General features: G+C 52.8%; 1 protein-coding gene across 4 annotated transcripts in view; it reads right to left on the bottom strand.

The window, feature by feature from the left end:
- Positions 1–1,488: 1,488 nt before the first annotated feature.
- Positions 1,489–13,053, bottom strand: part of SRRM4 (serine/arginine repetitive matrix 4) — a 46,503-nt gene continuing 34,938 nt past the window's right edge. For 3 of the 4 annotated variants that reach the window (XM_039560995.1, XM_039560994.1, XM_039560996.1), the window contains 5 exons: positions 11,420–11,757; positions 9,616–9,825; positions 9,259–9,369; positions 8,021–8,167; positions 1,489–7,394 (listed from right to left, as the gene is read on the bottom strand). In XM_039560995.1, coding sequence (XP_039416929.1) covers positions 7,127–7,394; positions 8,021–8,167; positions 9,259–9,369; positions 9,616–9,825; positions 11,420–11,757 — 1,074 coding nt within the window. In that variant the 3' untranslated portion in view covers positions 1,489–7,126. The remainder of the gene's footprint in view (positions 7,395–8,020; positions 8,168–9,258; positions 9,370–9,615; positions 9,826–11,419; positions 11,758–13,053) is intronic. The other variant, XM_039560997.1, reaches the window with a different exon arrangement.

Genomic DNA, 13,053 nt, shown 5'->3' with positions numbered 1-13,053 from the left:
GAGGATGGGATATGATCAATGAGGGTCATGTTGGATACAGAGCCACTTCCTCATGCCGCATCCTGGCTCTGCATCATGCTCCTTCTCTCCAGCATCTGCAATTTTTCTAATGGACTCTATGGAAGTAATTGCAGCAGGAAGACTTTAATGCAGCACAGGCCACGCAGGGATCCAGCCACTGGTCACTCCATGGCGTTAATCACGGCAGCATCACTGGGAGCAGGGAAGTGCCTCTCCCTGGCCAGGGCAGGGCTGCCCCCGTGCATGGAGACACCTGGGCATCACAGTGGTCTCCCTGGTGTCCGAAGGGATGCCTGGAGGTGCCTGGGGAGGTCCCAGGTGCCAGCTGAGTACTCCTGGTGCAGGGTAGCAGCTGCTAGTGGAGGGACTGAGCATTGCCCTCCATTCCCTTGTTCTGCCCGGCTGCCTCTGCCTGGCTGGAGGCTCCTGGTGCCCATGCATGACAGTACAGGAACAGTCCTGGGGGTCACTGCCACACACAGCCTGAGCTCAGCTAGGCACCTCTCAGCTTGGCTGGGGAGCAGGATTGCCCCAGCACCCAGCTCCGAACACACTTGGGCAAACACCGGCGCATAGAGTGAGAGCGACAAGCCCCGAGGAGGTTTCAGGCAGTCCCACGATCCCGCCGTGTTTCCAGGAGCCTTATAACATCCCCCGTCCCACATAGCTCCAGGCCATCCTCCCTCCCCAGCCAGGAATTCTTCCTGTCGCCTTGTTCATCCCGATTAGTCACACATCCCCTCCTCCCACCTGCTCTCACCCTCTCTGGGCCATCCCAATTTAGCTCCTGTTGTCATTCCAAACCTCCCGGCTGCCTCCCACCCGAGCCACTCCACGACATCAGCTCTGGGAAGCATGAAGTGCCCTAGCAGCCCCCCTTCTCCTCCGAGTGACCTGGGGATGCTGCCCTGTGTCCCCACGATCCATCTGTGGTACGTCCAGACCTTTCCTGGGTGCCCATCTAGGCCCTATTGAGGAGAATGGGGACATGGCCCAGTGCTGCTTCTCCCCTGGGGGCCTTCCAGGTTACTGGAGAGTCCCCGTTGCCCCTGGCTCCTGCCAAGGAGGTGACCGTAGCAGGTGCCTGTGGCATGGGACCTCTGTGCAGGGCTTGGAGTAAGGGCTGTGAAGGAAGGGAAGGGCACAGCCCCAAGGAGAGCACTGGGGAGCCCAGTGTGACCTCCAGGGAGAGACGGACACATTTCTGGCTTGGACTCCCGGTGCCTGAACAAGGTGGGGGGGATCCAAAGGGCCTGGCAAAGGGCAGCAGGAGCCTAGCCCAGCAGGGAAAGGAGAGCTGCCAGAAATACTAGCCCACAACTTTTTTTGCTTCAGCCAGTGCCCTGAGGAGCCAGTCCTCAGCAGCTGGGAGTGGAGGTACATGCCCTTCCCTGCGGAGCAGCTGAAACACCCCAAAATATCCCACCGCACACACTTGTATCCAAAAGGAACATGATGCAAAAGAAATACTGTCCGAACCTTTATTGGAACCTTTTTCTAACCAGGCTAACAACTCAAACACCCAGGAAGACTAAAGGATACAGAACGCATGTGGATGGAGAGCAAGGGGAGCTTTACAATGAACTCAAACGAACAGATGCACCGGTGTCATTTAGGGTGGAATCAGCCAATAGGCAGAGAACAGAGACACCCTTGTTTCCCTCGTGGCTTTTCTCACAACTTAACTTTTGTTCTAAATCTTCTTCTCATTCCCCAGGTTTCAATGGTGGAGAGCTGCTCTGGGCTGGTGAGGGTGTTGTTCTCTAGGCAATAGCCCAAAAGCAGGGATGCTTGACCGTGACACTGTTGCTTTGGAGACACTCCTAGTCATGTCCAAACTGCCAGGTAGCAGCAAAGTCATAAGAATTATTTATTCTCTGGTGAAGAGGTAATAAAACCCCACTGGACACTAAAGGGCAAACCTGAACCTGTCCCTTTCTCAAACCAATACCCCAACAGCCCTGAGGCTAAGCACCCAGCAGCTCCCAGACAGGTCTGTGGGAGCAGCCCAGGGCTGGGCACTCACCTGCTGATACTGGAGCCGTGTCCACACTTCACCAGCGCAGGCAGCTCTGCCCAAGGAGTACAAACACCTCGCACTCGAGCGAGCAGAACAATGGCTGCGGCGTTGGTGGAGCAACACTGGGGCAGGGTGGGATTTTTAGCACATCTCATGCTCTTCTCAAAGCTGGGAGAGGATGCCTGCAGCAAACTCTGCTGGTATTGGAGACAACAGGGGAGGCCTCCCCAGTCCTGCCCTGGCTACTGAGCTCACATCAGGGCAAAGCTACCGGCTCTGGCACAAAGCTTGGGGAACGGGGCAAAGCAGGACATGGCATGAGGATCTCAGGATGGGGCAGGGTGGACATCCTTGCTTCCTGGTGGAGACCATGGCCAGTCACTTCAATCCTATCCCCTTCCTCATCACTGATGCAAAGCATGACAAGTGTCCCCATCCCCCAGCAGTGGAAGATCAGAGAACTTCAGGGATTTTTGGTGATGGCAGCCCTATGCCATGTGGCAGAGGAAGAGGAGCAGGGTTATTCCTCCATCAGAACTGTTCTGTCACCTCTGAACTCCCCACACCTTTCCAGGGGGATGTGATTTGTCAACAGAAGCTGGTTCAAGGAGATGGTGAGTTTTCCCCTGCCTTGACCATCCCCATCACAATGATGTTCCTCTCTAAATACTGGTGGTGAGGTCCAAATGAGCCCAATTTGCCTTCCTCTCTCCAACATATCTGGCAACACTTCAAAGGCTCCTGCCTTCATGGACCAAACAGCATGACCCAAATAGCTTTTTTTAAAGTAATGCTTAATAAATAGAAGAAATAAATATTAAATAGAGGCCAAGTCCTTTCAGCCTGTTCAATATATGTACAATGCATAGCAAAATAACAGTGGTTGGCTGTTGCAGACAAGTTTGGTACAAATTCAGTCCCCAAAACAACAAAAACATTGATAGAATTGCAGTCAACATAAAGCAAAGCTCAGCCGAGTGCTGCAACCAATGAAGAAAGAACAGAGCAGTGCTTTGAAGCATCCCTTATCTTTGCTTCCCAGCAAATCTGCAGAAATGGTGTTGGATTTTCTGGAGCCTGCGGTTGGGAGAGGTGGGACAAGCCTCCCTTAGTGGGACAAACAGATGCAGTGAATGGGGAGAGTTGATGGCTCTGGGGTCGAGGAGTAGGTGCTGTGACATGTGCTTGGCCAGGGAAAGGCAGCAGGGATGCTTGTGGGATGAATCAAAATTATGGGTGGGAAAGAGCCTTTGAGTGTGAGACAGGGCTTCCAAAAAACAGCCAAGATATTATCCTGATGTTGTGGCCAGCCCTGAACACCCCTTGTGTGTCTGACCACAGCAGTGATTCACCAACACCAAAAAGACCAAGCTGCCTTTCCACCAGGTGAACCTGCTCTTTGCAGAGAGCACCTGCAGCAATCTGAGATATTGGATGCAGAGCTAAAATCCATAAAAGCAGTGAATGAGAGAAACAACATTTTAAAAAAAGCAAAAACAAAACAAAACAAAACAAACCACTGGCAAAAGGCACGACAGAAAAGCTCACAGGCTTCACGCAAACCCACAGAAAATCCAGTCATCCACTAACAGGGAGGGTGTACTAAAGCTTGTACTAAAAATATAAGTTAAAAAATAACACCGAGGGAAACTCACATGTATATGCACATGAGCACATACACACACACACAGACTTGGTCAGGTCCGTCACCAGAGGCTGGATTTTTCAAGGACCTTCTGCAGGGATCACTCTCTCACAGTCTCATCTCTTTAGTTTTCCCATGGGTAGGTCACTGTGCAGGGATAAACACGGCAGGGGAGTCCTGGCGACGGCATCCTCCCAGGGAAAGCGGCGGTGGCTGTGCCGGGTTTCGGGCTGAGCGCTGGCGGCGGAGCCAAGGCAAACAGCGCGTGGCCAGCTGGCACCCGGCCGGAGCGCGCAGGCGACACTTCCCTGGTGGCACTGCCAACACCCCGCGCTCAGCCGGCCAGCAGACCCTTGCCGTCACCTCCGACACGTCCTAGACCCTTTTCTATGGTCACACCCACCACATTCCTGCACAAATCTAATGAGAAACCCGAGATTTCAACATGATAACACACAGCTCTGCCCTGCATCCTGTTGTCCATCCCGTGCTCTCCGCTCTGCTCCGGAGGGCGAAGAGGGAAACAGTGCCAGCAGGAGTGACTGTCACTCCTCCGGCCACCTCACTGAGAGGGGCCAGAGCTGTAAACCTTTACACGAGACCAGCGGCATGGATGCATTTGAACAAACGAACAGATCCAAAAATCACGTTAGGGGGGAAAAGAATCGAATAAATAAATAAATAAATACTGGGCCATTCTGGCATACAATTAAAAATATAATAATAATAATAATAATAATAATAATAATAATAATAATAAAATAAATAATTTAAAGAGGTTTACTCCAATGCAAGTCTGCTTGGGAAACCCCAGGAGCGTTAAGCTGCCACAGACTGTACAGGCAGAGGCAGTCCTTGACATGGGGATCAGCTCGAAGGGTGCAGGAGCTGCCATCAGCCCTATTCAACCCTCGGGGTCATCTCCTGACCCACAGGGGGTGGATGCTGCTAACCCTGGTGTGGTGCTTCCATCATCTGTCCCCAGCCACAAGGACTCCAGTCAGTGTGAGTTCGGTATTTACACCAGTTGCACAAAGCCCCTCTTCTTTTCCTTCCTAGTGTTGGATCTTGCTGCTTCCTTGCTACAGCTCCACATGTGCGTTACGGGGTGCTAAGGGGCAGGAGGCCGCTCCTGAAACACTGGCAGAGCTGGGTAGATCTGGGTTCCCATCACTGCCTTTGGTTCTTCCCAGGGAGCAGAAGGATGGGGTGTTTCAGCATCAGACTGGGAGAGACTCTTTGGGGAAGAAGCATGAGGTTTTCAGCCCTTTTGAGAGGGAGTTCACTGCAGAAGGTGGCCAAGGTGCTGCTGTTAGGTCCAGCACAGGACGGAAGGCAGTGGCGTCCTGTCTTTGATCCCTCAACCACAGCCCTGGAGCATTTGCCCAGCCCTACCAGGAATGCTTCTCTCTGTGTCCTAGAAAGGGTCTTTCCAGAAGATGGACACATCCCCACTAAGCCACCAACCATACCAGTGCCCAGCTCTCTGCCTCAGCCACCCTCATCCCCACATTGCCTGAAGAGTGCAAGGCAGGGGATGAGGCTCTGGGAAAAAGGGGAGCTTTGGCCATTGAAGGCACAGGACAAAGGGGACCAGCACCAGGAAGGATACTGGGAAAGAGGTCCCTGACAAAACTTCCTCTTGTACCACCCAGATGGAATTCCAGCCTGCGCTGCTGTACTTTCCAACAGATAACAGATTTATAGGCTTGCTGAGGTGATCATCCATTTCCACCACAGCAGCTCGTGGCACTTGGCCTTTCTCCAGTTGCTGCTTTGTCCCTTTTCCAGGGGCCTGTAGGTAACTCTTTAGATTTTGGGGGGGGGGGGGGGGGGGGGGGAGGGGAGGGGGGCACCGGTGGGGGGTGAGTTGGATTCCTTTCTACCCCCTCTCCTCCCGCAGATGGTGGCTCCACTCAGCCCTTTTCTGTAACACTTAAACAACACTCCTCCTTGACTCATTAAGCCCAAACTCGTTAATAATCATGCAGGATGGAAGGGGAGGGGATGGAAAAAGGGAGGGAGGGAGGGAGGGAGGGAAGTCTTAAGCCCAAATTAGCGTCTCTAAGCACCCAGGTGTTGTAAGAGAAATAAACTCCTCAGCACCAGCTCAGCCTGTGCTGGGAGAAGCCTTTGTTACCCGGCAAAACACAGTAATTGCGCAGGCAGCTGGGCTGGCAGGGAGACAAAACCCCACGGCCCAGGGCAGCCTGTGGCTCCCTGGAAAAACAGGCAATTAGTGAGGGGCCCTTCCTGTCCCCCTGCACTGCTCCGGCCTCCCAGTAACAAACTGGGGCATGAGTGCAGCCTGCTACAGCCCAGCACTGGCCCTGCAACTGTGCTGCTGATCCTGCCCCAAGGCAGCTAGAGGGGCTCAAGGAGGAATGATTTCCTGCCATCTTGCTTGAAATTGCTGCATGTTTTGAGGAAGGGGAATTGGAGTCCCCTGGCTCTTGCAATGCCTTTTTAACCCTGTGTGTTCTGACTGCACCCCATAACTGGGCTATCTCTGCATCTCTCTCTGGTCCCACCAGCAATGCACTCCAAGGGCAACGCTCCCTGAAAAAAAACCCTAAACCCAAACTGTTTGAGGCTTCCTCCGAGAATGGAAGCCCATGGCCCCTGTCTCCCACACGTGGCCTGGGTCTCGGAGCACAGCACGGCACCACCTTCCCTCTGCCTTATACCCCACCAGTCCCAGGTCTGATTCAGACCTCAGCAGATTGTTTGCAAGCCAGTCAGTGCTGGGGGGATAAAACAATCCTGCAAAAGGTGCTGCTACCTGGTAGGAAAGGGCAGGAGAAAGAGCAAACAGCCTTTTTTTTCCCAGGAAGTACGTCAGGAGGGATTTCTAGCCTTCTATTTATAGCAGGGACTGGCTGACTGGAAAAAAATAAATATTTTCTCTGCAGAGTGGGCAGCAGGTCTGGAGGAGAGACCCAAAGGGCCTGATATTTGCCTTGGTGGGGACAGACATCTCCCCCATCAGCGAAGCTTTCCAGCAGACTCCTCCCTAACTGGGTCTGTCCCTCCAACAGAAGTTAAATTTGTTGGTTCCTGGTTTGTCAGAAGAGCGAGGAGCAGAATTCATTTCTTTGGACCCACTGATAGTGCTTTGGAGAGCAGCAGCAATGGGGAGATAGGAGCATCAGGGAGGATGGAACAGGTCTTTCGTGACAGACCCTCTATAAAGCACCGACCCTTCTTACAGCCTGGCCTGGGGAGCTGGGACTGATCCACCCACTCCACGCTGGGGCGAAGGGGCTGCACCAGGCGCTCCAGGGCTCTTACTCTGAACCGGGGAAGGGGGACCCGGCAACGCCACCACGTCAGTATCGGGGATGATCGCTATCGATGGCCAGTTAGGTGGGAAGGAAGCAGAGAATGCCAGGAATGTGGCAGTGACGCCGGCACCCGGTGTCAGCCAGCAGTGGCACTCCCTAACGACGCAGGCTGTCGGAGCTGGCTCCTGAGTCATAGCTCCTGCTCCTGCTGCGGCTGCTCCTGGGGCCCGAGCTCCGGCTGCGACTCCTGCCGTCGGCGCTGCTGCTGCTGCTCCAGCTTCGGCTCCGGCTCGTCCGGTAGCTGGAGTAGCTCCGGCTGCGGCTCGGGGAGCGGCTAAAGCTGCTGTCCCAGGAAGAATAGCTGCTGGCGCTGCTGGAGGAGGAGGGGCTGGGACGGTAGTAGGGGATGGGGCGTTTGCGGGCACTGTGGGGACAGAGAGATGTGGGTTACCGGCAACACAAGGACAGACTTACTGCCGAAATCTCCAAAAAGCACTGTCTACTCTGCATAATACTCCCAAAAATGTGACTGTGTTTGCTTAAAAGAAAAAAGAGATCAGTAGCCGACGGGCCTTCGGATTCAAACCACCCATCCCCACAGCCCTGGGGAATGTCCCAGCCACTAAGTCTGCTGGACTCTACTTGATGTTGTCCCAAAGAGCCCTGTGCATGAAGGTTAGAGTCAATATTTGACTCTCTCCAGTGTGGGACATCTACCGCAGGGCAGGGTGAAATAAAAAACCTGTGAGGGAATGCTCCTGGCACCTGAGTCCCTGCTCTGACTTCATCTTCTTTTTTCCTTCAGCTACTGTAAATTGAGACACTCCCCCCACTCCCTACCCCCTCCCCCCCCCCCCATCCTCCCTCTGCCTCCAGCTGGAAATCCCCAAGCTCTAGAGGAGGGGTGGAAGGGCCTGCTGATCAGGCTCAGGGAAACCGGTCTCCAGGAGAAACCTCCTCTGGCAAGGGCTGGGACCCAAGGACAGCCCACATCCCCCCGGGAAGAGCCAGCTGAGCTTGTCTCCAAAGGATGGGACAGCATCCCCTTGCCTTGTGATGCGCCGAGCTTCGAGGTGGCTGGGAGAGTCTCTCCGGCGTTTCCTTAGGGGGGAATAGGAGCGGCGCCGCCGCTGCCGCTCGCGGTCCCGGTGCGATTCCTTCTCACTGGAGCTGTGCTTGTGCTCCCGCTCGCGGTCCCTGGGAATGGCACAGCATGGGAACTGTCACTGCAGGGGTTTTGTGGGGTGGGTCAGGGATGGGGAGGCAATGACCTACGAAGGCACAGATGAGCAGAGTACGCTCAGCTCCAAAAGGGACCACTCTAAGTGCTCTGGTGGCATCACCCCTGAGCACTCACATAGTTGGACAAACAGACTGGACAGATGGACACCACTAATTGCATCCAGGGGTTCCAGCAGTGTCTTCCAGTGGCTTTGCACTTCCAAGCTAAGATGGCTTCCAGGGACCTGTGTCTGTGGGTGCAGTCTGTATTTAGCTCTTGCTGGCCGTGCTGCTAGAGCTGGCAGGAACAGCCCTGCAAGCAGGCCCCACATGAGCCAAGGGCCTGGTAGCCCTGCAGGGCTCCGCAAGCCTTGCCAGAAGGAGTGCCAGTGTTGCTATAGTTTTTTGTTAAATTCCCATACACATCAGCACAGGCCCTTCTGTGCAGTGTGGCAAACTTCATACACCCTGCTCAGTGCCATCTGCAAAGCAACACATTACAGGTTAAGGGCCTGCCTGATCCCTGCATGCAGGAAGTGTTCTCCTCACCAGCACAGGGATTGTCAAAGCCTGCAAGAATCGACCCTGGGAATGTAAGATTTTGAGGTTGCAAAATGTTCACGGCAGCAGAGATGCTACCAGGAAAACCTGGCAAAGGCTTCTCTAGGGCTGAGCTGTGAGACTGTTTTCTGTAGTTTGTGGAGGGAGTAGAGGTGCCTGGACTGTGTTTCCCTCTGCAAGGCTGTGAGTGCCAGCCTGAGGGTACCTGGCATCTGCCCTCACAGCAGGGGCACCTTCCAGGGCCTGACAACTCTTTGTCAGAGCTGTGACTCTAAAAAGTAGAGTGTCTTTCCTTCCTGCAATCAGATCCCTCTCTGACAGGGGCTGCAGCCCTGCTGCAGGGGCTGCTGGCTGTGTGGGCAGTGAAAGCCATGGGCAGACCCAGCTGGAGCCTAGGGATCTGCCCATCACTCACACCAGCATGACAGTGGCGGAGACAGGGGGAAAGTGTGAGGCAGCAGATACCACGAGTGGACAGCAAATATCACATGAGTAGACAGCTGTACCTGCTATGGCTGTAGCGGAAGTAACTGGGGCTCCGGCGAGGCCTTGAACTTCTACTCCCAGGACTTTTTTTGCAGGATTTGGAGGAATAGCTGGGGGAACGTGAGAAAGACCTGGAGACAGGAAAGAAACATAAAAGAGTTAAAGATGCGGGAGGGTGAGGCTGTACCAGACTAATCCAAATCATGAGGAGGAAGAGATGTCCCATTCACCAGGGTCTCAGCACAGCTCTGCATGTTCCCCCCAAGCCTTGTGGATCCCTAGGCACCCCCAAACTCTTACACCTCCCCCTGCAAGGGAGCTGGCAAGAGCTACACATTGCCCAGGGTCACAGAGACAGCTGTCTCAGCTGGCCTTACCTCTTTCCCGAGGAGCAGGACCTGCTTCGGGAGTACCTGGGAGAGGTGTGGTGTGAAGAGCGGGAACGGCTGGAGCGAGGGGAGGATCTGCCCGTGCTGGTGTGGGACTCGCTGCGAGAGCCAGGCCTGAGCGGGGAGCTGTGAGATGGGGATGGGAGGAAGTTTTGCTTCTTCTCCTCTGAATAACTGAGACATGAGGACAGGCACGCTCTGTGAACATATATTTGAACACTTTTTAAAGCTGTGGCTGAACTGGGACTGGTCCCTGGCTGAGGGGAGCACCATGTTCCAGCAAAAATAATTCCCATCCTTCCATTCCCTAACTGGAGGTTAAAAAGACCTCTCAGCTCCCCAGACTGCTGTTGCAGGAGACCCTATGTGTGTGGGTCAGAGTCCAAGAGCTCACCCTCTGGGCTCTGCCAGGAAGAAGAGGTGTGGAAGAGCTCTCAGGTGGCACAAGCAGCAGCTCATCTGCCCCATGCCCAACACACCAGAGGTGTCTGGCTGGCAGAGCCTGGGTCAGGCCAGCAAGCAGTGCTGGTCCTGGGCAGGGAGTGAGGTAAGAAGTGCTGGGGTAAGGGAAAGGCAGAGCATGGCAGGGCAAGGGCTGTACTCCAGCCTGGCTGTGGAGCAGCATGAGTGGGCACTGAGCAAGCATGTCCTGTTGCCTTTGGACAGCGCTGTGTGAATTCCTCCTCTTCCAGAAGTGCTCTGGGAATGAACTGGGGTCAGAGCCTAGCAGCCAGGCAGCCTCCCAGCAGCCAGGGCCAGCTGCAATCCCAGCTCCACCCATGTGAAGGCAGAGTTATCCCACTGGAGTCACCATGTGAAAAGTACATACAGACCTAAAATTTTACCCTCTGACTGAAAAATGAGGCTTGTTCTTACTAACACCCATTCCCTTGGCTCCCTCCTGTCACATTCAGTGCTCCAAAGCATGTCCTGGCTCTAACTTTCAGCCTTTAGGACCCAAGGGCCTGAGCTGGAAGAGCTCCCTACAACCACTGCCTGAGCACAGCCCTGGGTACCAGCCACCATGCTTTAGTGCCCTCATTCCCAACATCCCCTGGCAAACCCCCAGGAAAGGGAGACAGTGATGGAGGCTGGAAGCTACTCCCCTCTCCTGAAAATGACCTGTGGCAGTGGGTGGTGGCTCGATGCCCTGTGGCCCCAGTGCAGAGCTGCTACTGTGTTATCCTGAGCCAGCTAAGTACTTGCCCCTCCCTATGCTCCCCACTGGCAGGAGATGCTATCTTGTCACCCTGGACCTGTGCTGGATGAGCTGTGAAGGGGAAGGGGCACGCTGGATTTGGCTCATTGGACAGGTGAAAGAACAGCCCATAACGATCCTAGTGAAAACAAGCCCCACTTCCCTTCCCCACAGTAGGCAGAGGGGGAGAATTAACATGGCAACCCCCAGATGCCCCTTTCAGATTGTGCCCAGAAGGGCCAGGAACTTTTTTTTGATGTGGCCATGCCCAGCTGAGCAGGGATACGCTGTGGACACAGCTTGACCCAGGCCCAAACCCTGCATTAGCCACAGTAATGCCAAAGCACTGACACAAGCAATGTCCAGGCATGTGATGGCTGGGTTTTATCTTCCTTCTCAGGCTACAGTACTGGTCCTTGCTGGGTTCTGGACTCCAGACTGGCAAGACCGTGGGTCTGATTGGTACCTGCCTGCCTCCAGAGCACAGAAAGCTCCCTGCCAGCTCACCACGGCAACTGGCGAGCAGGCAGGAGACACAGAGCAACAATGTACCAGGTGTTGGGCTGCCTGCAGCAGCTACTGGTAATCACTGACCTTCGGTCTTGTCCCTGGGCATCTGGAGACAGATTTTCCAAAGCTGTTCCCTTGGTCTGGGAAAAGCAACTGGTGAAGGAATTTCCTGAATCAGAGCTGTTATCGCTGTTGGCCAGTTTGGGCTTCCCGGACGAGAAGGCATGGCCAAAGTCATCATGGACTAGACTTCTTTTCTCCTGGCTGTCCTTTGACCTGGATGAGCTCGTTTGAGTGGAGGGAGGGGAGGAAGTATCGTTTCCTGAGTCATATTCATGATACTCTCCATTCTGGCTGTCTAGGTTGCCAGGCGGGCTGTCTGTTTTGGTAAAGAGGTCAGCAGAAGACCCTGACTGAGAGATCTGAAAGCAGAAAAGCCATTTGGCATTGTTTGAATGGTTTTTTGGGGGGGTTGTTTTTGGTTTTACTTTGCTCTTTTTTTTTTTTTTCCAAATAAACCCAGAAATTTTACCATCATGATGCACTGAAACAAAAGGAAAGGAAAGAAAAGAAACAAAGTAAGAAAGAAAGAAAAAAAAAGAAGAAAGGAGAAGAAAACAAAAGCACATATCCCTAAAAGAAATCCACAGTAAGAAGAAACTTATTTTCCCCCTGCTATAATAACGGGAAACTTTAGAGATCATGCAAAGAGTATCAGCATGCGGTTCATGTTAAACAAAAGAGTTCAACAAAGTAAGCGGGCAACCAAAGAATTAAAATAACTAACTAACTAAATAAAAAAATGTAACAGAGGACAAAGCCCTTATTTAACCTTAAAGAGGGAAGGAGGAAAAAAAAGGAGGTATATACGTATAAAAAACCTACATAATCCTTGCAAAGAAAACAAAAATGAAACAAAAACATAGATGAGTGAATTTTTTTAAGCTTTCTTAAAGTGGCTGGACAAATGTCACTAAAATAAGCAACAATAAACCAAATCAAATCAAATTAAGGGCTTCTGTACAAAGCAAAAACTGCCAAATACACAAGTTTATCACTTTGAAATTTTAAAAAAAGAAAAAAAGGAAAAAAAAGAAAAAAGAGGGTGAGGGAAAAAAGAAAAATCCCTTTGGAAATAAAAAGTATACAGATACTTCTTTGTGTGCTTTTTACCCCCTGAAGAAGATATAGCTAATGTGCTCAAGTGACCTCTAATAAATTCCCTGGTGTCTTGCGGATAGCATCCACTTACCCATCAAGAACTCCTCCTTTAGTAGGTAAGGTGTAAGAAAAAAGGAAGAGCGGGCAACATAAGTCCATCATTAGAGTCTCAAATTACATGAAAAAACATAAACCCTCTCTTCAATCCACACTGCCAACTGTTTGCTGCCTCCTCTATGCAAATGTCACAACTGCTTTTTGTCTGCTCACTTGTCTCCCTTATTACTCATTTTTGTTTCCTTCTGCTTTAAATTAGCCTGTCCAGCCCGTTCCTGGAGGCTGATGGCTTGTGCTGAAAAGTCACAGCTTGCACTAAATCCCACCGGATTGCATGGAAATGACAAAGGGAACTCGAGTGAGGGAAGAAGCAAAAGAATAGAGGAGGAAAAGTGTATGCCCATGCTGTCTATCAGAGGCCTGTGGGGAAGGGGATTGCAGCCCTGCTCCTGCCAGCCTCTGCAAGGGGGTCCAGCCACACCCTGGCTGGGTTGCTGAAC

Source organism: Corvus cornix, chromosome 15 (genome assembly GCF_000738735.6).
Source record: "Corvus cornix cornix isolate S_Up_H32 chromosome 15, ASM73873v5, whole genome shotgun sequence".
Taxonomy (NCBI): domain Eukaryota; kingdom Metazoa; phylum Chordata; class Aves; order Passeriformes; family Corvidae; genus Corvus; species Corvus cornix.
This window is presented reverse-complemented; position numbering and strand designations above follow the sequence as displayed.